This window comes from Aphidius gifuensis, linkage group LG2 (assembly GCF_014905175.1).
Source record: "Aphidius gifuensis isolate YNYX2018 linkage group LG2, ASM1490517v1, whole genome shotgun sequence".
Taxonomy (NCBI): Eukaryota; Metazoa; Arthropoda; class Insecta; order Hymenoptera; family Braconidae; genus Aphidius; species Aphidius gifuensis.
The window spans coordinates 3,271,458-3,295,290 of record NC_057789.1 but is presented as its reverse complement, the minus strand read 5'-3'; the positions used below and the strand labels follow the sequence as shown (position 1 = coordinate 3,295,290).

Below are 23,833 nucleotides of genomic sequence, written 5' to 3'. Positions count from 1 at the left end.
GGAAGATGAGAAATGCGCAATGGGATAAAAAAAAAAATACAATAGAGAAAGAGTAATGAGATAAGAGAGGATAAAAATACACACCAGTAAAACGAACAAGAGTGATCTATTCATCTATATATATATTTTTTTTTTCCACTCGTATATTCTATTATTTTTTTTTTGTTTTTTCATTAGCTACGTCGAAAATAGCTGACGAGTTGAGAATCGTATCACACGATATCCAATGGAGGAATAAAAAAATTCACTTCCCAAGCGATAATGAAAACTAAAAAATAATTTACTATTCACAAATCACACGTAAAAAAAAAAAATAAAGGAAACCAAAGTTGATAGAAAAAAGTAAGAAAATTTAAACGAAAGTTATTGAAAACAATAGGAAATTTAAATTTATTTAAATCAAAATTAGTTATGATATTTTCGAGAAAAGTATAATTTATTTTTTATTTATGTATTTTTGTTATTTTTCAAAAAAAAAAAAAAATTATATAAAGTTTAAATATAAAAACCCTGACAAGTCAGCGAATTCAATGACAAGTGACAAAGCAAAAAAATTGTAAATGATATAATAGATGATGGAAAAAAAAACACAAATAAATAAGATGAAAAAAAAATATAAATAAATAATTTTCAGGAAACAGAAAAGACAAAGTAAAGCGGAAGTGAAGTAGTACGTTGGCAAGTTGGTGAAAAAAAAAAAAAAAAATAGTAAAATAAAAAATAAATAAAACAAGCAGGTAGAAGGAGGATTGGTATTTGTGGATTTTTCGTGGTGTTGTCAGCAGGGGGAGGAGGCGAAGGTGGTGGCGGTGGAGTTGGCGGCGGCAATCGCCGCCAACGTAACTACGAACGTCGTAGTACTGGCGGTCGGAGTGCTTTTGGTCTTGCCACCATCAGCTCCTCGGTTGCGGGGAGCGCGGGGGGTTGCGGCCCCTTGGTGGGGCTCCCCTCCTACAAAAAACGCCAAGGTATGTTTTTTATTTCGAATTGAATGATAAAAAATTTATAATATTGACTAATTATTATTAAAGTTATATTAGTATATACTGAATTTTTATATTTAAGTAGAAATGACCCTTTATGGTATAGTATAGTATCAAGAATTTTTAATTTTCTCTTTTTTTTTGTAATTATTACAATTTTTTTTATTCGTGTATATTGCTCTAATTTAAATTATTTAAAAGAGAAAAATTTCCATTTATGATTAGACATAATTAAAAATTGAAAAAAAAAAAAACATTTTCACATGATATTTAATTAATTGCTTTCAAATAATTTTATTAAAATATCATATAATAAATTTAGATAAAATTTATAATAATTTTTTTTTTTTTTTTTATTATACAATTGACTTTGAAAGAAAAAAAAAAAAGAGAAAAGAAATATAATAAAAATTTGAAAAAAAATTATGAAAGGAAGCGGCGCATCATGGGGACGAGGCGGACGTGGTCGCGGAAAAGGTCGCGGGGGTACAACATTCGGAAGTCCGAGTATAACTCCTGGAAATTATCCACCGGGTTATCAAGGACCCCCATTTCGAGATGTTGTAAATATACTTGGCCAAAGAAATCGAATGGGAAGATTAACTGGTGTTGGTCGACCATCACCAACATCAGAAGAAGAGGATGAAGACAATGAAGAAGAAGGAAATATTCAAAAACGTCCACCAAGACCACTCTACAGAAGAGTTATCAACTATGTACGACAAGCATGGACAGGGGTCAAATTTGCTTTGGGTAACTAACACACTAATTTTCCTTAGCAAATTTTGTTTTAGAATTTTTTAAATATTTCTTTAATATAATCGTAAAATTATTTTTGCCATCCACTTGATGGAATATTTGAATCATATTAAAACACGCTTATAATCACTAATTATTAATCAGTCTCTTATTATCATATCGAGCACGAATTTCTGTATACAAAATTATATTTGAGTGGCTCCACTATTGCTGATTGGCACGTTTCACTAAAATCAGAATATACAAACTACCACTCAAATATTTACTTTAGCAATAAAATTTATCTTCACACGAATCGTTGCTATATACAATTGATGAATCAAATTAAATTTCATTCTCTATTTTGAATATCTGGAATTTTCATGAGTATGCCTTCAATTTGGTCTTTCTCTTTTTCGAAATATTAATATAAAATTATCGTCAATAAAATTTATTAACTGGAATACAAATATTGACAGGAATTTCATGAGCACTTAATTAATCATTATCGTAATTACTAATTAGTCAACTAATTAGTGATAAAATGGAATTCAATGAATTTTTTCGATGTTTATTTATATTTCTTTAGGTAAAATATGTGAATTTAATTTTAAGCTCTTCTTTGACGAAATAAAATTAATAAATCATTGGAAAAAAAATTATAGTAATAATTTTTTAACAATTTTTTAGAAATATTTTTTAGAAACGAAAAAGAAACATATATTTTCAAACAAATAAAATTAAGATTTGAGAATTTTTTTTTTTATCATGGTTTTTATTATTACAATAAATTCTGTTGAATCAAAAAAAAATCATTGATTTTTATATTTACCAGTTTTCATGATTTATTTAAATATCCAAAAGAAAAAAATTGTGCATACTTTTTTTTCTATAATTGAACAGACAGCCAAACGACACGTTTACTGAAAATCCTCAGATTTTTAAAAAAACTTTTTTTCCAATAAATTTAATATCTTTCTATCTCCTTGTTGAAAAAAGTCAATAAAACATAAAACTCTAGTGCATATTTAACTTTTTGTTCATTTTTTTTTTTATATCCAAGTTTAAAAAAAAATAAAATGAAAACTTATTTGAGAATTTTCGTGTCCAAGTTAAAGCTTTCTTTCTTTGTAATACATTTTTTTCTGCTTTACAGATTCCGAATACGAAGAAGAACGGATTCCAAGATACCGACCGGATTCCTTGGCGAGTCTTTGTAGAGCAACAAGATTTACTGAAGCTGAATTAAAAAGAATTTACCGAGGTTTCAAAGCCGAGTGTCCCACGGGTGTGGTCAGAGAAGACACTTTTAAATGTATTTACTCACAATTTTTTCCCCAAGGAGGTAAGAAATTATATTTTCACCCATTTTCATTTGAATTATTATATTTTATATTTTTAAAAATTAAATTAATTTGATTTTAAAATATAATATTCTAAAAATATACATAAATTATACTGAAAATATATTTTAAAAGCTTTAATATTATTTTATATTTTTCAAATACTATATGTATAATTTATATATATTTTTTTCAAATATATAATTGAGACATATATTCAATATAATTTACTTGTAATATAATTTGAATATACCAATTTCCACCCCCTTATTTACCATCACTTAATTTCTTCAAGTTATCACTGTCACTTTTCATCATCTTGGCTTTCGTATAAATATTTACTAGTGAGCTTTGACATTTTAATGTGCATATATATTCACGTGTGCGTGTAAAGAGAAAAGAAAAAAAGGAATAATATACTGGAAAACATTTAAATAGTTTGGAAACAAACCTCAAAGGAATTAGACTCACTAACTGAGCATTTAGAACGCAAATAAGCAAATATAAATAAATAAATATATATGAGTAAATAAATATTTACAGAATAAAATCCCTTGGGACTGATTTTCATTTGCCAAGTCGTTATTTCTTCAAATAATAATCAAATATCTCAATTTCGTTTTTTCTCTTTTCTACAATTAAACATAAAAAATAAGTTTCCGGGTTTTTTTAGAATTTTTTCTTGTTAATATTTATATCACATAGTAATTTTTTTTTTTTAGTGTCTAAGAGTATTTAAGTAGGCTTTATTTTTTAATTTCATCGTAAAAAGTTGTATTAATTTTTTTTCCAACTTTATGGTCCATCAACTCAAAAATTTAACGAGAAATTTTAATTTCTCGTCTCACGTAATTTATACAAACTATTAATATCAAAACTCATCCTTAAAAAAAATTAAAATTTTTAAATTCAAAAAAAAAAATCTAAATAATGTTATTTCTTTTTTTTTTTAATAAAATGGATGATTTTTTTTTATTTCATTTTCTTTCTTATTTATGGCCTCTGAATAAAAGTATCACAAAAAATTATTAGTATGCTCCAGTAAATATTTACGATCAAATAAAAAGAGTACACAGTTAAAATGTTCAAAAGGATTTTGGTGATAATGGAAATGCATCAATAGATTTTCCGAATTTATTTGCAATCTCACAAAAAATTCAATCCCTACAATTCTAAAGATTTCCTATCGAAATTTTACTGTGACCACACTAATAAATTCTACACTCACAAATACTTGAAATTAATTTTCCATTTTTTAATAAATAAATTATTTTGTTAATCTATTTAAATATTTTTCCATTACCTTTTAAAGTTAAAAAAAAATTATTTTATTCTTTTTTTTACCATTTAGATAAATGTATTAATATTAATATATTTTATCATTACGTTAAAATTATTGTCATACAACTGTAAAATTATTTCTAGCAACAATGAGTATAGCAAAAAAAAAATATTGCTATCAGCACCTCCATGAACAATGAATTACAGTAACAAAAAAAAATAATTATAAAACATGTGGACGTGTGTTGGTATATTACTGCTGATTACTTGATTCTCTACTATTCTTCTATTGTATTCCATTTTAATATTTTTAGTAGTTACAAAACCACGACTTTTTATCTCGTGCAAAAAAAATATCCATACTTTTTTGTTATGAAATTATAACACTACACAATTATTGCTAAGTGTCTAATTTAAATTATAACAAAAAAATACAAACGTAGATTAAATTTGGCTTTAATTAAGATTTTATAAAATGCATCAATGAAAATATTAATAATTTTATTTTACATATAACAAATAAATAGTTTTCAGATGAAAAAAATTTTTAAAAATATAATTATAAAATTGAGAGTAAATTTATCAACTACATTATTAATTTCCCATGAAGTTCCCAGGATTCCTATGAAGTTTTTAACTCAAAGAAAATTAATTTTTGTTTTTTCAATTGTTGATCTAAATAAAGAAAAAACAAAAAACAATGTAAATAAATTTATTGACCCAGTTACTAGATAAATAACAACTGAATATAATTAAAATTTTATTTAAATAAAAATTCTCTGTGTACATTGAAAATCTCTCTTGGATATATTTTTCGTTAATTTTTCAAACTAGTGAATAATCCGACATAAATAAAAAATACGTGAATTTATTATTGAATAAATAGTCAGTTACTAAATTTCAATATTTCACAGTATTATAAATTATAGTCGTACCAGTTAATAATTTATCTCAAAAACATTTGAAGATATTTCTTTTACCATTTCACCAGACATCTTTAAAATAATCATTCACCAATTCAACTTTAAATTTGCAACATTGTACAAGTCTGATCAGATGCGCAAGTTTTAAATATTTCTTCTCTTTATTTTTTATACATTGAGAACCATTTCTCGATGAATTCAGGTTATTCTTTCTTTTTTTTATCCATCAAAGTAAAATATTAAAAGCTCGCAAGTAATATTGATTACTCTGAGCAAATATTAATTATAAAATTTTATTGAAGTTACTATTAATCAATCTTTTTTTTTTTTTTTTTTTCAGCAAATACCAGCCAATATGCTCACTATGTATTCAATACACTTGACCAAGATCACAGTGGACTATTAAGTTTTGAGGTGAGTCTGACATTTTTTTATTTATTAATTTTTATATTCTATTCTATTAATTTTTTTTTAATCTTCTTTATATATAGCTGTATATCTTTATTCTTTTAAAAAAATTTTGTACCTTTTTTTTTAGAATATTATTTTTACTTTTATTTTAAATATTCATATACCAACTGCTATTTTTACTGAGTGTACTTGTTCTTTTATATATACATTATGTATAAAGCTTCTGGACTATAGTTTTTTTCTTAACTTCGGGTTAGAAGCTTCTACTTTCAAACAAAGGTCAGATCTCAATGTTTTTTTTTATGATTTATGCTAAACATTTATGAAGTTTTGTCAAAAATTATGAAAAAAAAAAATTCTTTAAAACTATTTTTCAATTTGAAAAATAGTAGGCTAAATAAAACTCTTCCAAGTTTAAAATAAATAAAAAAAAAAAAGAATTATTAATTAGTTGACATAATATCATCCCCTGAAGGACCAAAATATATATTGAAATATTGACCAAACACTGCAAACCGTGCAAACAGATAATCAACGGCTGACAATTTTACTTCTAATTGCGATTGTAAACACAATAGTCTCAGTTTCACGTTGACTTTCGTTATCTATATAATTACCAATAAACAACAATCACAATTAAATAAAGAAATTGATATCCAGAATAATAAGAAATAAATACATCAAAAATAATTAAAAAATATGTTAGTTTTTAATTCATGTGAAGCAAAATTAATTCGTGTCATGATTTAAGCTGAATTATTCACCCTGAAAAATTGATATTTTATTTTTGGATTGTTTTAGTATTCAGTTATTTATTTTCATTTTGATATGTAAGCCATTTGTCAATACATATTTCAATTTACTATTAAAGTTATAAAAACATTTCAAATTTTCAGCGAATCAATTTTGATTTATTTATTTGTTTCAAATGATTTATTTATTTCACTTTATTCTATTTAAATAATTTCCATTTTTTATTTAAATAATAATAATATTTTTCATTATAAATTAATCATGAATAAAATTTTTTAACCAAGTTTAAAAATCAATTTATTTTTCTTGAAAACTATTTTATTTTTTTGGAAAATAATTTTTTTTAAAAAAACCAATCTAAACGCATTGCAATTTCCTTGAAAAAAAAATCCTTGAAGATGGTAGAAAGATGTCGTTTACAATATCAACCGGAAATTGCCAAAAAGGTCTAGAAGTTATTTTACATTCAAGTATTTTATTTCACACTCATCGATAGACCATTTAAAATGACCTTTTTTAAATTCTATTTATTCACTGGCCAAAAGCTTTCTCAATTCTTTCACCAAGTAAAATCTTTAGAGACACCTTTTTTTTTTATTTAAATTGAAAAAATTATTCCTGATTGACTTGAAAACAAATATTCTCATGGAGAGATATATTAATCAAAAATAAATAAGATATATCTTTATAAAATTATATTTTATAATTTGAAATAGAAAGATGATTGTTTTACTAACCAATAATATTCTCTTTTGTACATACAATTATTTGAAATTTTTCAAGTATCCATGTTAAATTTTTAAATGAATAAATGGTGGATAGTACGTTGGTAAATATATGGCTTATATATTGTAGTTTAAATCAAACATTGCATACTCATGAATGCTCTTCAAGACAAATACTGAATGTTTATTCAAAGGTCGTACTGATTGTACAATATATATGTATATAAATTGAATATTTAATAAACTAACCAGCACGCTTGTTACACAACGAGATAAAAAAATATACCTTTACTTAAAGTACCTTATATATTCGTTATGAATTTATAATATTTAAAATTCAATTTATATCTACATTGACAAGAAAAAATAAATAAACCAATTCAATTCGCTGTAGGTTTATTTATCAAAAAAAATATTTCTAAATAAAATTTTCGTGAAATTATATTTCCATTATTTAAACAACGATAATTCAAATTATTTATTAAAATTTATTTGTCTTTTTAATATTATTAAAATATATATTTTTAAATTTGAAATAAATTAAAACAAAAATAAACAATCAAAAATGTAAATAAATTTTTGATTTATAAATTTATATAACTAATTGTTTTTATTATTAAAATTGTTTTTTAAATTATCATATTGAAGTAACTTATTTATACTGAAATAAATACTGGAATATATTGACTTGAAAGTATTCAAATTATAAAAAAAAAAAATATCATAAATAAATTGAATTATTATTTTTTAAAATATGTAAGTTATTTTATTCTCTCAATTGAAACTAGTTAATATTTACAATGCAAGGTAATATAGCCATACATTTTCCTGCAGGGAAAATAGAGTATCTGATTTACCGTTATGAATTGAAATATTGGATGGGTCGTTTGGTTATCCTCCATGTGGTTATAACATAGAATATCTCATTGAATCCTTGGCATGAATTTCAGATAAAATAGACAATAGTGAGGAATATATACAAACACTTGCACAATATATATGTTTATATATTTAAATAGAACCCACCTACAAATACTCTGTAAATCGATTTTTATTTTTCTATATACATATTGTTTTTTTTTTTCTCTTGTAATTGGAGTGTTTGAACGGGGATATATGTACACTTCCGTATGATTTTAAAAGAATAAATAAAATCCGTGTCTGTTTATTGAGTTGAATTAATTTGTAATGAGAATAAATGTTTAAATTTGTTTAATATTAATAATGTGAAATCATTATTACAAATCAATAAAAAAATAACTGTTTTTATAAATTATATTTCAAATATTTTTTAAATTTATTTAAAATAAAAAATTATCCTCTTAACTTATCGCACACTTAAAAGCGAGTTTAAATGACTTGAAATTTGACAGAAAAAACTATAAACAATAAGATAAATTTTAAAAATCAAAATAAAATAGATAACATAAATTCTAAACTCATCTTCATACAACTATAGTTGATTATAGAAATTTTAAATTGATGCCATCAGCTAATCCATCAAAATTCATATCTGCAAAAATAATTAAATAAAAAACTATTTAATTAAAATAATAAATACAATTTTATATTAATATTAAAAAATTTTACTAATGCAAAATTTCATTATTTTATTTTATATATAAAAAGTAAAATAAAAAAAATTAAAAAGAAAATGATGGCTTGTCTATCTCAATAAAAAATAAATAATACGTTAAAAAAAAATAATTAATTAAAAATTATAATTAAAATTAAATGAATATTATTTTAGTGTGTTAAAAATTAATTTGTTTTTTTTTTTTATTCACATAAACTGTTTGTATTAAGAATTTAAAAATAATACTAAGACCATTATCATCCCCTTAAGAAAAATGATAAAAGAAATTTTTATTTTAAAAATGGTTTTTTTGTTTCACATAATATCACGTCAACAAAGATATATATATATACTTTGTGCGATGTTCAAGGATAAAAGCGTTGAATACGAAGATAACCGAGGCATTTGTCACAAACGACATTGGTTAAGGGGCAAAAAAAAAAAAACGAAAAGAAAAACCAACGCATTGTTTCAAACGACCAGCATAAAAACCAAAGAAAAGCAACGGTATTTTGTGACCTACATTCTCACTAATGCGTAGCCATCAGGCATCTTTAAAAAAATAAAATTCCTTATACACATATGTATAATAAATTAAAATTACACATCACGTTATTATCTCAATATTAAAAATAATATACAACATGTCACAAGTTGACTTAAAATTTTCGAAACAACAACATAATATAATAAAAGTTTAACTGTTATAGAAATGTTGGACAGGTTCAAATGAGCTTCATAAAGTCTCTAGGTTTTAATAATGTATTATCCTGAAATACAAGTTATAATTCAATTCAATTTTATTAACTAACTATACACAAAGTTTACAATCTCAATTATACAAAGTAGCTACCTCATCGTTACCTCAGTGGATAATGCCAATTAATGAAATGGAAAGTTTATATATACTCAGTTGTAAATTAATTACATTAAATATCTATTATATTTTTTTAATAAAATTACGGATTGTTTTATATTTATTTTAAATAATTATATAGATATTGAATGATAAATTTGGCAAGACATTTTTAAATTATTTTCATGAAATGTCAAATGGATAAACATGCATAATTTAATTCAGTAGTATAAGTTTTGTATAGGTCAGACAGAGTTTTGATAGAGCAGCCACAAATGAATTCTCAGCTTACCACAATTTCGTGTGAATCGTATAATATTTACCACTCACACATACGCAATCATACAGTCAATTTAATTTTTTTAAATAACTTGTTTTTCAGTTTTTTTTATTTAGTTTATATATGTATACACTAGCAGGCTTAAAAGTTTGCGCATGCATGAAGAAAATAAATTGTAACAGTTTGAATTATGGCATACTGGTTACTTGACTACGTTGACATTTCTTTTTTCTTTCACATGCGGTGACTTATCACTTTTGCTTTATATACTGGAAAAATAGTTATTTCAGTGCATGTACAAAAAAAAGAAAAAAAAAAAAAACCGTCGCAGTTCAGATGAAATATATATATTTTTTTTTTTTTACACTTGCGCTCAGTAGTAAAAAAGTTTAACCAACAATGACATACTTGAAAAAAAAAATTAAGAAGAGCATATCTCCCCGGACATAAGCCTTTTTTATTTTAATAATCTTCGAGTCTAAATATTATACATATATTTTTTTTTCTTTTTAAAAACGCCTGGAGTTTAAAAATAAAAAAATCAACCATTTTTTTTTTTTTATATATAAAAATAATAGTAGCTATTATTATCGGCTAATTTATTTTTGACCCTTGGAAAATTTATTTCTTTATCTTCATTAATAGAGGATCGAAGGCTTGAATGATACATGATTATTAGTTAAATAAAATTTAGGAAAGTATATATAAAATTGTGAAAGGGACAAGGGTAAAAACTAGAAAGTTTTTTGTAAGCAGGATTAAAAGCTTTGAGGTACTATATATGATGGTCTTAGAAGTTGAACATAAATTTATATGTAACATGTATTTTGTTTGATAAAAACCACAACTTCCCCTCATTTAACTGTGTTACATGAAACAACAACTGTCCTTGTTGGTTTTATCACCTCATTCGTTTTCTCAAACACCTCATCACTATAAGCCAACGAGTTATTTTTCATTATTACAAATAAAAAGTAATTTCATAACATTTGAGATTGATAATAATATTTTAGTTACACTTTATTCTAGAGAAAAAAGTTATATTTATTTTTGTAATTTATGTATAATTTATACTCGAAAAAATTTTAATAAAAAAAAATGAAAAACGTTTTTATAAAATTTACTATTTCAACGCCTTATATAGTGTTAATCTAATGAATAATAATAAAAGAGATTAAACACAAACGGTGAAAAAAAAAATGTAATAAAATCAAATTAAAAAGTTCATTTAGTCATAGTTGAATAATTATGAGTTTTCTTCGAACAAAAAATAATATATTAACGAATTAACTATTGTTAATGGAAAATTTACTTGATGAAAATTATATATAACTATTTAAATAATGAAAAAAAATTTATTTCTTTGTTAAATATTATTTAAAATGACATCTGATAGACATTAGATTTATTATAAATTTTAATATATGTAAAAGCTCATTCTTTAAAAGATAAAAATGTCGAACACAAGGTTGAAAAATTACAGTATTTTATAGTAAAAAATAAAAAATTATTTTCTGTTAGACTGACCTCTATTATCTATTTTCATTATTTTCTTCGATATCCTGTTTTTCATCAAAGCCACATACTTTTATCAATTTTTTATTTTTCTGTCTGTTCTATATGTATTATTATTTTTCTTATCTTTAGCCTGTATCTACTCCATTTTTATTACGGCTTTAATGCAAACCTAGGCCACGAGATTCTTGAGAACTTTTTATTTTTTTATACGTGACTAAAGGCAACGTGTCGCATCAACAGCTTCAGGGGACGTGCTTTTTAGATATAACTTTTTAAAAAAAAAATTTTTATATATGATTTGCACTAAAAGTAAAAAATTATATCTTTAAATTTTTTTACCATAATGTTTTTACGCATTTTTTTTTATGTTTGGGAGATAAAAAAAGTTGATGTACAAAAAAACATAAGCAATATGTCTTTTAAAGATTCGAAGACAATTCTTTAAATATTATTTAAAAGTAAATTAAAATTTCTGAGTCAAGTCATTTGCAAAAATATTTAAAAATATAGATTTGAAAAGAAAATTCCGATGCATTATATTACAAATAAATTTTTAGTATTTATTAATATTTAATTAATAAAAGAGAGATACGTTAAAGTCAACATTATTTCATTCCCAGGTAAGTTTTTGAAATAATGTCCAATTTTGCAAATATAGTCGTTAACAATTGAAACAAACTGTCGTTGTTTTAACCCTCACAAATAAAATTCCTCAAATTTTCCTATATATTTTAAAGGATTAAAAGATACTGTTGTTTAAACGTAACATTAATAATTCATTAATATTTTTTGTTTTGTATAATGTTAAAATTACACAAATTCAAATTAATCGAAATTAAATTCGAATAATGTGTTTTTTGTTTTCATCAGATATTAAAATTAAAATTACATTTTAATAATTAATATATTAATTTTTTTTTTAATAAATTTGTTAACAATTACACAAATGTCATTGTTTTTAATCACAATCATATCGTCAATATTTTTGTTTTTTTCAATACTTGTATCAATTGTTTTATCAATAATATTGATTTGCATATATTCATTAAAAAAAAAAATTAATTAATTAGATCTATAAATTGTAAATAGACATTTTAAATAAAAATTATTAGTTTTAATCGTCAGGTTTTTACAAACTTGTAATTTAATAAATTCATTATATAAAAAAAAATTTGACTTATTTTTCATCAATTTGATTATAATTAATTGAGTTATAAATAATAAATATTACATATTTTTATATAATATTTAATTAATTTATTAAAATAATGTCAAATTAAAAATTAATAATAATTTTTATTTATATTTTTATAATTTTTTTCAATATAATAAACAATATTATAATAACACAAATTTCAAAATTTAAATTTAATGATAAATACATTATAAATATATTAATATTAGATTTGAAATTTATCATAGCTACATAAAGATATATTGTATTTCTTCACACTATTTCATTAATCAAGGAATATTAGGATAAGCCAGAAAATCCACAAAAACCACAAGAAAATCAAATTAACTCGAAATGAAATTTCCTGTTATTAATCAGATATTAAAATCTTAAAATACATTATTCAATAACAATTTAATTTTTTTTTTATAAATCCGTAAATAATTAATTATTTTTTCAAATTTCCTTCGTCAATATTTTTGTTTAAAATATCATAAACAAAATTGAAATACAATCGATATAATATTTTGATTCATCCCTCATAAATAAAAAAAAAATTATCCATTAAAATTTGTGTATTAAAAATAAAAATAAATAATTCCAATTTTTTTAATTTGTTCATTGCAAGTACATTGTAATGTAGGTTTTTTTTTAAAATTTAAAAAATCATAACAAAGTATCAAATTGAATTATTCATCAACTATTAAAATGAATAAATAATAAATCAAATATTACATAATTTTAAAAATATTTTATATTAATTTTAAAATAATGAAAAAAAGTAATGAAAATTTTGATATATATATTTTTTTTCAACATAAAATATGAGTTTATGTTTACAATAATTATAATAATGATAAACAAAATTTATTATAAAATATATTGATTGAAAAATATAATATTAATGACATTGTATTTTTTTTTTTTGTTGAAAAATTTCAGGATTTCGTAACGGGATTGAGTATTTTATCGAGGGGTTCAACTGATGAAAAACTACGATGGACATTTTCACTGTATGATATAAATGGTGATGGATGTATAACACGTGAAGAAATGACAGACATTGTGACAGCTGTTTATGAATTGATGGGTAAATTTTTAGATCCAAATGTAGACCATGAAGGTGTTCGACAGAAAGTCGATCGTATGTTTCAGGTAAATAAAAATATATTTTCTCTAATAATAAAAATAATACAAATAATCAAAAGACATAATTTAATGTAATGCAAAAAAAAAAAAAGTAAAAACTATCTCAGTGAATATACCAAAGTGCAATTCAATGATGTATGTTAAATATTCACATACAAAATTTTAAAGCTGTGTCATTTCCATTTGGGAATATATTTATCAGCAAAGAAGATACACTATTGCTTCAACAAACTCTTCAACTATGCTTGTAGTTTAGTTACAAATATATGCATATTACGATATTCTAGTTTACCTCAAAGTTACATGTGAAAGTACATTTATTTACAAATTAAATTTGTGTTTATTTAAGAGCTCTGTTATTTTCTACTCAAAGCAAATTTAAATCCTGTGGTAGTACAAATACTCATTGTCATATACTAGATTATAAAAATTATTTCAAAGCAATTTATGATAAATATATTTACTAAATAGACAACTACCTAATTTATATTTTAAAAACAATATAAATGTTATTAATGAAAAAGATATTTAAATGTTGAAATATAAATTATTTAAAAAACAATTTATTTGTTATTTTTTTTATTCTTAATATGTTAAATAATTTTCTTTTGTATTTTATTTATAAAAGAAAAATACATAAAATATATTTCAAACATTAAAAATTTAATAAGCAAAATTCTTAATAAACTTTTTGAATATTTTTATTTGTTTTTTTTTTACATTTTTTGGTTCATTCATTTCAAACAAATTATTATATTTTCATAAAAAAGTTGCTTTGAATAAAAAAAAAATGTATAATCAATAAAGTTACGATGAGAAAAAAATTCCTTTGTACACACAAGATAATAGGATTATATCAATGGCAACATAAAAAATAAAAATCGAGAAAAAAAAAAATATTTAAAAAGAAAAAAAAGCTGGGAAAAGTAAAAAATTTAATAAAAATAGTAAATAAAAAAAACTTTTCATTGAAAAAATATCTTGGTAGTATACACCCAACTTTCACATAATATTTGTCAATAAAAAATATCAAATTATTAATGCAAAATCTATTTTTTTTTAAATAAAATTTTTATAAGAAAAAACACAATCACGTTGACATAGTAAATTGAATATAATTTAATTTGCATAATTTAATTATATTGAATACGAAATTTTATGCACTTGTATACATGAAAGTTTTTGATTGAAACTAGATCGACAGAAATGAAATTATAAAATGAAAAAAAAGCTCAGAGTATTGTGAAATGATTTAATCATTAAAAGTGTCGAAAAAAAAAAAATGAATAAAAAATGGAAAAACTAGGTCAACGGAAGTTTACTTAAATAATAATTATAATAATTTGTGTTTAAAATATTGTATAGAATATATTTAATCACACTCACGTGACATCGAATGAAAAAAAAAAAAGCAAAAGGGATCCTTTAAAAATAACTTTATCATTGGTCATGATGGTTTTATACGAAGAGTGTTATTTTATTCATAAAATTCTTCAATATATTATTTAAATTTTTTAATGAAATACTATGTAAATTTTAAATAAAAATGAGGGCAAGAAATAGAACGATCGTGTTTAATGCTAAATAGCTAACTGGAATTAAGAAAGAATACTAATTTAAGTAGATTTATACAATACATTTGGGAGAAAAATTTTTAATTCTTTTCTTTCTTTGTAATAATAAATATTTTGATGCTATAAATACATTTATTTTTTAATTAATTTTATAAAAGCTGGATAAATAGAAGCTTCATAAATGAATGTGACATTTTTTTATTTATTTTGAAATATTATTACGGTAAAAATTTATGACTTGCGTCGTTTAATTTAATAATATTCATATATTGAATTGATCGAATGAGAAATAATAAATAATATTGCATTGATTAAACTAAGTGATTAATCAATGTTGATAAAATTTAATCAGACATTATTGCCTTCAGCATTCATTAGCACATCTTCCCCTCCAGTTGGATGAGCTTTTTTAATTAAAAATATATCTTGCCCTTTGTTTCAATAAACTGAGTGGTAAACGATAGCTTCTTTCGCTCTCGTTAACCTCAATGTAAAAAGTAAAATTCTTCAAACTAATTTAAAAAAAAAAAAGTTGGCAATTTTGTTTTAAAATCATTCACTGTTAATAAATTTCATATTTTTTTTTTTTTAGTATTTTGGTTTAGATAGATACCTCAACTGTTTGACAGTTTTAATGAATTTTTTTTTTTACAATGGTTTGTTAAATTTGATATGAAATATTAATCCATCATATAATTTAATTATGAATAGAAATTCAAAGCTGCGTACACTTTTAATAATGGTAATTGGATTTTTTTGTTTTTTGGGATTTAATATTAATCCTTTTGAACAATACAAATTGTTCAAAAAAAATTTCAGAGAATCATTGTCTAAAAGACAAATGCGATCAGTATAATTTTGATAAATTTTTACAATTATAAAAATGCCTAAATTCTTTTGGGATATTTGGAAATTGATGCAAAAAAGTTTGAAAAGAAAAGGGAGGTTCACAACAAGTATATACTTGACTTTTATTTTTTGCAATGGAAAATATAAAAACCTCAATTTAAAAAACTAAACGAAGGGAAATTTATTCTAACCATTCGTCCCATGAAAATTGCACAGATGGTCAGTATCATTTAATTTATTCTTTTTTAAATGGATAAAAAAATATAAAGGGTAAATGAAATGAAAAAAATATTTAATTAATGTTTTACTCATTAGAAATTTTTCTATGGCACATTTGTTCTTTATAAAAATTCTTGACTTTTAAAGATAAAATGCTTGCAGCAATTTTCATTTTTTAATTTATTTTTTAATTCTGTAGAATTTTAATATAAATTAATTGTTTAAAGAAAATGAAAATAATATAAAGCTGTCTTTTGTTCAACTGATAATAAAGAAGAATTTTAATGAACCATGACAATTAAAAATACCAGAAAATATTTAATAACTTGAATTACATTTAATATTGGAATACACGTACAAAATTAATATACAGAATTAATAATTTTTAAAGAACAAAATTTACGAAATTTATTTCGAAATTTAGTTGACATTTTAGCTGACTCGTTGGAAAAAAAATCAGTTAAAAATGTTTATCCATAAACGTAGAATTTAATTATCAATTTGTCATTATTATTTTCTTTTTTTTTTTGTTGACATCATGGTTCGTGATAATAATACTTTTGTGTTTATTATAATTTATTATAATTTATGGAAATTTAAATTGTATTTGTTCCCCTGACAATTCTATTTCGTTGATATTATTTTTGTTAAATTATTAATTTAAGGGATAATTAATTGATATAGTATGAAAATTTGTATTTGTATTTTTACTGGAGGATTCTATTTAAATGGAGCTTTTTCGATTTAAAATTCTCAGGGAAATATTTTAATAAAAAATAGAAGTACAAATATTTTATAAATTTTTTTGAAATCTCATTTATATTTATTTTTTTATTCGTTTTAGAAAATGGATGGCAACAAGGATGGTGTCGTGACATTATCGGAGTTTCTCGATGCTTGTCGTGCTGATTCTGAAATTTCATCATCAATGGCTGCTCTTGACACGGCCTTCTGACACGCGGCATGTCAACAATTTACAAACAAGCCATAAAAAAAAAACGGCAATTAAAAGAAAAAATAAATAACGATAATGTTACTAATACTAATATACTAAAACAATTGTAAAATTATTCAATACGCTCAATATTTTGAAGCTTTGTCGAGTGGAAAAAATAAAATTAAGAAAACGAAAAAAGGTTGGCTTATTGTTCTCCACCGTTGTGACGAGCGTGGACCAAGAGAATATTTTAAACAAAAAAGCTTGATAATAACATCGATATTTGCTGTATAAAATTTGAAATTTAATTGAATTATTGCAGAGAATTAAAAATATATATTGAAAGTCAGTGAAAAAGAAAATAACAAAAAAAAAAAAAAAAACTGGAAAAGTTTAAAAAGGCTTATCAAAAGAAAAAATGAATTTTATTTTTTAGGATTTGATTGCACCTCGGGCTTCTAATCCTGCTACAAGATAAAACATTTATCAAAACATATTTTTGAGAAAAAAAGAAAAAGGAAAAAAAAAATAGAAAAAATAAAATTGAACAAAAAAAAAAGTTGACCAGATTTTAAATGAAAACAACAATATATAGATTTTTATAATTTGTAAAAATATATTTTTCATTTCTATTTATTTATTTATTATAATTTTATATTTTAAAAACTAATTTTTTTTTTATTTAAAAAAAAGAAATTATTAAAAAGAAAAAAAAAAAAATTAACACACAAAATTGTCTGTTGCATATCATTGTTTATATCGTTCACACACATTAGACGTATGGTACAAAAATATTTGTGTACACTCGAGGTGAAAGATGAGAAAAAAATTTAAATAGATAAATAAATATATTATATATGTGAATAATAATTATTGTGGCATCTAACATTACATGATAAAAATTACCCAATGAATTTTACCAATTATATTTTTGTTCAACAATAAAACAGTAATTAAAAAAGAAACAATGTAAAAGATCAATAATACAAAATAACACAATGTATTTTCGGATGAAAAATTAAAGAAAAGTTTATAAAAATATAAAAGAATGTTAAATTTAAAAAAAAAAAATAAAAAGAGAAAATAACTTGTTGTTTGTAGTGTAACGTAAGAAAAATATTTATTTTTGTGACTGGTTATTAATTAAATGCATCTAACAATATTGATAAATTATATTTTGAAAAATTGTACTGCTAAAGATCAATGAAATTAATTAAAAGATAAATATAAAATCATTTTTTTATCACTGCCTAACTTCGAATTATAATAATTCATAAGTATGGGATTTAAATTTTATTAATCAACAATGGGATTTGATTTTAAAAATAGCTCAATAAAATATTTTTTCATGAAATAATAAAAACCCAGAAAATAAAAATATATAAAGTCATAATTTATTGATTTTCTATTTTTAATTTTCAATTTATTCGAGGAGTCATTTACAATTTAAATTAAGGCTGTCATTATACAAAATTAGATAAATTTTAAAAAGTTAAAAATAACATTTTTCAATAGTCAAAATAGTTCTAAATTTTTTTTAGATATCAATATGAATATTTCATAAATACTCAAAGGCATTTTTTAAATTTATGAAATTATTAAAATTGATTTTATGACTCCCCAGATTAATTGAACTTTTTTTTTTTGTTTTGGAAATTTGAAAATTTTGTTAATTAAATAATATTGGAAATTTTAAAATAAAAAAGAAATCCAGAATAATCAGATAATAAAAAAAGAAAAATAATAAATTAAATTTGATTTTTAGCAGTGCTAATAAATTTATATATTAAAATAAATGTTTAATAAGAGGTTCGAAGATTAACATTGAATGTTATCTTATACGACTCAATCACTACCCCAAGTCTTTGAAAAATATTCATAAAATAAAAATGGATAAATCCAGATGAGATATATGAATTGATTAACTCGGATAATTGTTGATAAATTAAATTTATAAAATTTCAAACAAATCATGAAGTAGTTATTGTTAATCTATATTCATATTTTCTTCTATCTCTTGAAAATCAATATGACTTTGTATAGATTTACTAAAAATATATAACAAAGTTGTAATAAATTCAATAAATCCATCTTAGTTTGTGTCTCTTAGAATTTTAGACTCTAAAATTTCATAGTATTTATCTTAATCAAAAAAGGAAAAACAAAAAAACTATCAAACAAATTTTTAAGTTTTATTTTTCTTTGAAGAAAAACAGCTAATAAAATCATTTAAATATTTGAAATTTAATTGACAATTATTCTTATTGAAAATTTGTTAATTTAAATTTATGTGGAAGTGAAAAAATATTGTAGAATAAATATTCAAAATCTCCTCGATGTATCTAGCAATTCTACTAAACCATAATCTTTAACGAAAAAAAAAAAGAAACAGTCTGTTTCATTGACTTCATCTGACTTGAAAAAATTCGAAAAGTATTATAGAAATTTAAACAAACAACTTGTTATAAAAAAAAACATCAAGAGCTTAAATTTATGATAAAAATTATACAAAAAATTTGTTGACAGTTTGAAGATAAAAGTCAAATTATTATTGAGCAAAAGAAAAAATATGGTCAGATGGTCCAATAATTTATTTTGTAAAAAATAAATAAGAAAAACTGTTTAAAGAATTTATTAGTTTTTACTTTAATTTATATTTTTTTTCAATCAAAATAAAAAACAAACAAAACATATACTTTCAGCCAATAAAAACCTCTGCAAAGTATAATTATTAATTAAATAAAAATATTTAATAACAAACAAAATATAATACAGACAAAAAAAAATTTAATTAAAATTTTAAATATCAATATTTGATCAATAACAATGTTATATTTTTGGTGTAAAATAAAAAATCATAAGTGTAATAAATAGTTTTAGATAGATGAACAAAAAAAAAATAAATAAAAGAACAAAAAAAACCTCTTCCGTACGCGCCAATTTTTATTGACAGATCAAGCGTCTCAGGATGAAAACGAATTTTAAAAATAAAAATTCAAATTTATGCATTGTTATATGAAAATAAAAAAAAAACAAAAAATATATATATATGTGAATAAATATATAATAATATTGTCCAACAATAACATGACACTCTTGCTGATCCGAGTAATCGAGTGTGTAAAGATAAGCAAAAAAAAAAAAAAAAATAACTGTTTGGATGTTGATTGTTAAATGTTAGGGTAGATTAAATAAAAAAAAAATAATAAAATGTTTAAAAATCATTAATTCAAGCAACTGGAAAAAACGAATTTAATTATTGCTGAACTTAATTTTGCAAACTAAATTTATAAACAAAACAAAAAAAAAAAATTGGCCCGGGTAATGCAGTCACTGCCTATTGCTTAAAGAGATAATTAAAAAAATTTAAATATTAATTTTGCTTAATTAAATATTGAACAGAAAAAAGAAAAATTTAAGTCATCGAAAATGGAAAAAAATAATCAATCGAATTGCTATTAGCTATGCCGAAGCAATTATTATCATTATGTTATTAATTTATTAGTTTTTATTGTATTAAATTTGGGAGCATGTAACTATTTTATAAATAAAATTAATTAACGTTGCAAAAATGAGACATTATTGTTTTTTTTTCTTCCTTTTTATTTGAATATTTTGATGCATTAACAAGTGATTTATTTTCGACATATTATATTTACGTTGTGGAATTTAATTTTTCAGATAATTGCTGAATAATATATTGCCAATAACGTCTACGTATTTTGTCATGTTTTTCAGCCAAATCTTTGCAAAGCTACAGATTAAAAAAATTCAATAAATTGTTTGTTTAATTATAATGTAAAATTTAGATATAAATTAATTATTACCATTAGTGCTCGATCAATGTGAAATAATGAATCTGGTGGTTCATTTCGATATCTTCCTTGACAAATATCAATGATGCAAGCTAAAAGATGATTTGCTCGACATCCATTATTGTATAATTCTTCACATTTTGTTAAAACTTTTTCATTAAATGCTAAGCCCCCATTTTTATCATGCATCAATATTCTGAAAATATATATTTATATAATTAATTAAATTTATTTATAAAATTAAATAATTTAAACACAAACCCCCTGAGATAATTCCAAGCACTTTCATTTTCTTTAACAATTGATATTTTTTCTAATGCAAAATCAATTTCTTTATCTATAACATCTGATTCGAAATTTGTTGTATTACTAATGACAAAGTATCTTTGATTCCAAGCTGAATTATTTCTTATATCATCTTGCAATAATTCTTCTATGTAGTCTAATTCTTTATCAAACAATCTGTAGTAATAAAAATTAATATTTATTAAATTTCAATATTTTTATAGAAGATTTAATAAAATTTACCTAAATGTTTGAATACACCATTGTCGATGTTGCCAACAATGATAATTTTTAGCATCTTTTCTTAATATTGATGCTGTAAAATCTAATTCTTGACTTGCATCTTGTAGTAATTCAACAATAGCCTTTCTGTGATGCCACACTTGATAATTTTTGGAGTTTGATTCAATCATTGTATCGACATATCGTAATTCTTCTTGTAAATCTTTACCAAGTGTTTTTAATATATCCCTTCGATATTGCCAGACTGTATAATTTGCTGGATTTAACCATATACAATCAGCAGTTAAACTCAATGATCTTTCTGATTTTTCACCAGATTTTAAAATTGCTCTAAAATAATCATACGCATCTTGGACTAAAAAACAAAATAAAAATTCATTTAAATATTAAAATACTATCATATCAATTAACTAGATGATTTGTTTATATATTTTTGGAGTTAAAAGATTTATAATAATAAACATTCATTTGTATTTAAGGTTAGAAACTTTAATTAAATTAAATAATCTCAATGACTCAATAGCTCATTAAAAAAAAAAAAAGAGTTACATGTTTATTATTTATAGCTGTTTTTTAGAAATGTAAAAATAAAGAGAGTGTTATTAATAATTTCGAGTTAGTAAACAAGAAATAAAAATTGTATATTTACATTTTTCTGAGTATGCAATTGCAACAATAACGTGTGGTCCATCATCCTGAGGGACTGGCACAACGTCTTTCCATTCATCTCGGTTTTTGTAAAGGACCCAAGGGCTGTCCTCAATATCTTCATCTGAACCATCTGACATTTTTAATTCAAATTATCAACAATGTTTACTGTACAAAAAACAACAAAAACAGAGAGCAATTTGTATGACACACAAAATATTTACATATACCTACTGTTTACATGTATACAAGAAAATTTTTTATGATGATTTTAAGGTGAATTTACACTTGAAACAATTCGCTGGCGACAAATAAAATATTTGACAGCGACGAATAAATACTCGCTGCTGAATTGTGCTGAATGACAATTGACAAATATTTAAAAGTTTATCAGTTCAAAAAATTTAAACAATCGTAGGGCTAGTTTTTCGTCCACAATTACAGTTAACTAATAGTTAAAAAATTAATTACTAATTATAATAACAAAATGAAAACAAACAATTTATACGATTTATACTAATCATTGAAAGATTAGTTAATTTTTTTTAATTATTAGTTAACTGTAATTGAAAACGAAAAACTAGACCTGAGCAAAAATAACTATATTCGATCAGAAAAATAAATTTTCATAGTAATCTGTAGTAGTAAGACACATATTCTCACATGAATTTTCTGAAACATTAACAGATGTACTAAAATTGCAACAGTTAAGATGTTATGAAAATATTAAAGATCATAGTGAACTCGACGATTGTTAGACATGAATCTAAAAAAATTTTTTGTAGATTTTTTAGTAGACAGATCTACGAAAAAAACTACAAAAAATTTTCGTACGTGTACTAAGGGGTGCAAAAATAAAAGCTGTTTTTGCAATATAACTTTTGAAATTTAAATCTTATTTGTAATAAATGTGAAAAAAAACTGAAGAAAATCTCCGTCTTTACTCCGTTAATAGTCAATCACCTAAAAAACACGGAGAAAATCGGAAAAATATTTCACCATAATATTTATATCAATTTATATATCACCGTAAAAAAAGAAAACAATCAGTGTTGCCAACAGCTTAATCAAAAAACCACTACACAAAATTCTTTGTTATTTTTGGTTATTTTTAATTCTAGAACTGTCTAGAATAACATATACATAAACATAACCCTATTTTTACCAACCGATGATATCTAAACAAATTAACAAGCCTAAAAAAAAAAAGAATTTTTTTTTTTTTTTTTCCAGCTGATGATTGCAAATGGAAGAAAATAGAAGTCAATAGAAGTAAAACGCGATATATAAAAAAAAAAAAGGCGCAAAAAGGCGCCAACTTATGTGCTATAATTTGTTTCTAATCGATATTTTGTAATAAATCAACAAATTATATCAGTGATTTGGTAGATAGTGTCTAAAAGGTTTGTTTATTTTGACAATAGTCAATACAATTAAGCAAATAAACAACTGTTTGTTTACTATTAAAAAATTTTTGATGGATTAATCAAACCGCTTCTCTCCAACTTGCTCCAACTCACTCCAACTTGCTCCAACTTCAACGCGATTTTTAT

At 22.5% G+C, this 23,833-nt stretch overlaps 2 protein-coding genes across 2 annotated transcripts; one reads left to right on the top strand and one right to left on the bottom strand.

Annotated features, from left to right (window-relative positions):
* Nucleotides 1–727: 727 nt before the first annotated feature.
* Nucleotides 728–20,814, top strand: LOC122849378 (Kv channel-interacting protein 1; the record flags this gene model as incomplete). Its single annotated transcript, XM_044148072.1, has 6 exons — nucleotides 728–968; nucleotides 1,416–1,736; nucleotides 2,878–3,066; nucleotides 5,609–5,682; nucleotides 13,504–13,716; nucleotides 17,197–20,814. Coding segments are annotated over 6 exons (1,149 nt in total), but the record flags the coding sequence as incomplete, so codon positions are not given.
* Nucleotides 20,815–20,889: 75 nt separating this feature from the next.
* LOC122848434 (protein farnesyltransferase/geranylgeranyltransferase type-1 subunit alpha) lies at nucleotides 20,890–22,503 on the bottom strand. Its single transcript, XM_044146511.1, has 5 exons — nucleotides 22,282–22,503; nucleotides 21,633–21,987; nucleotides 21,366–21,566; nucleotides 21,117–21,300; nucleotides 20,890–21,043 (listed from the first exon to the last, which is right to left on the bottom strand). The coding sequence occupies exons 1-5, from the start codon at nucleotides 22,418–22,420 to the stop codon at nucleotides 20,945–20,947; spliced, it is 978 nt and encodes a 325-aa protein (XP_044002446.1). The 5' UTR covers nucleotides 22,421–22,503; the 3' UTR covers nucleotides 20,890–20,944.
* Nucleotides 22,504–23,833: the final 1,330 nt, after the last annotated feature.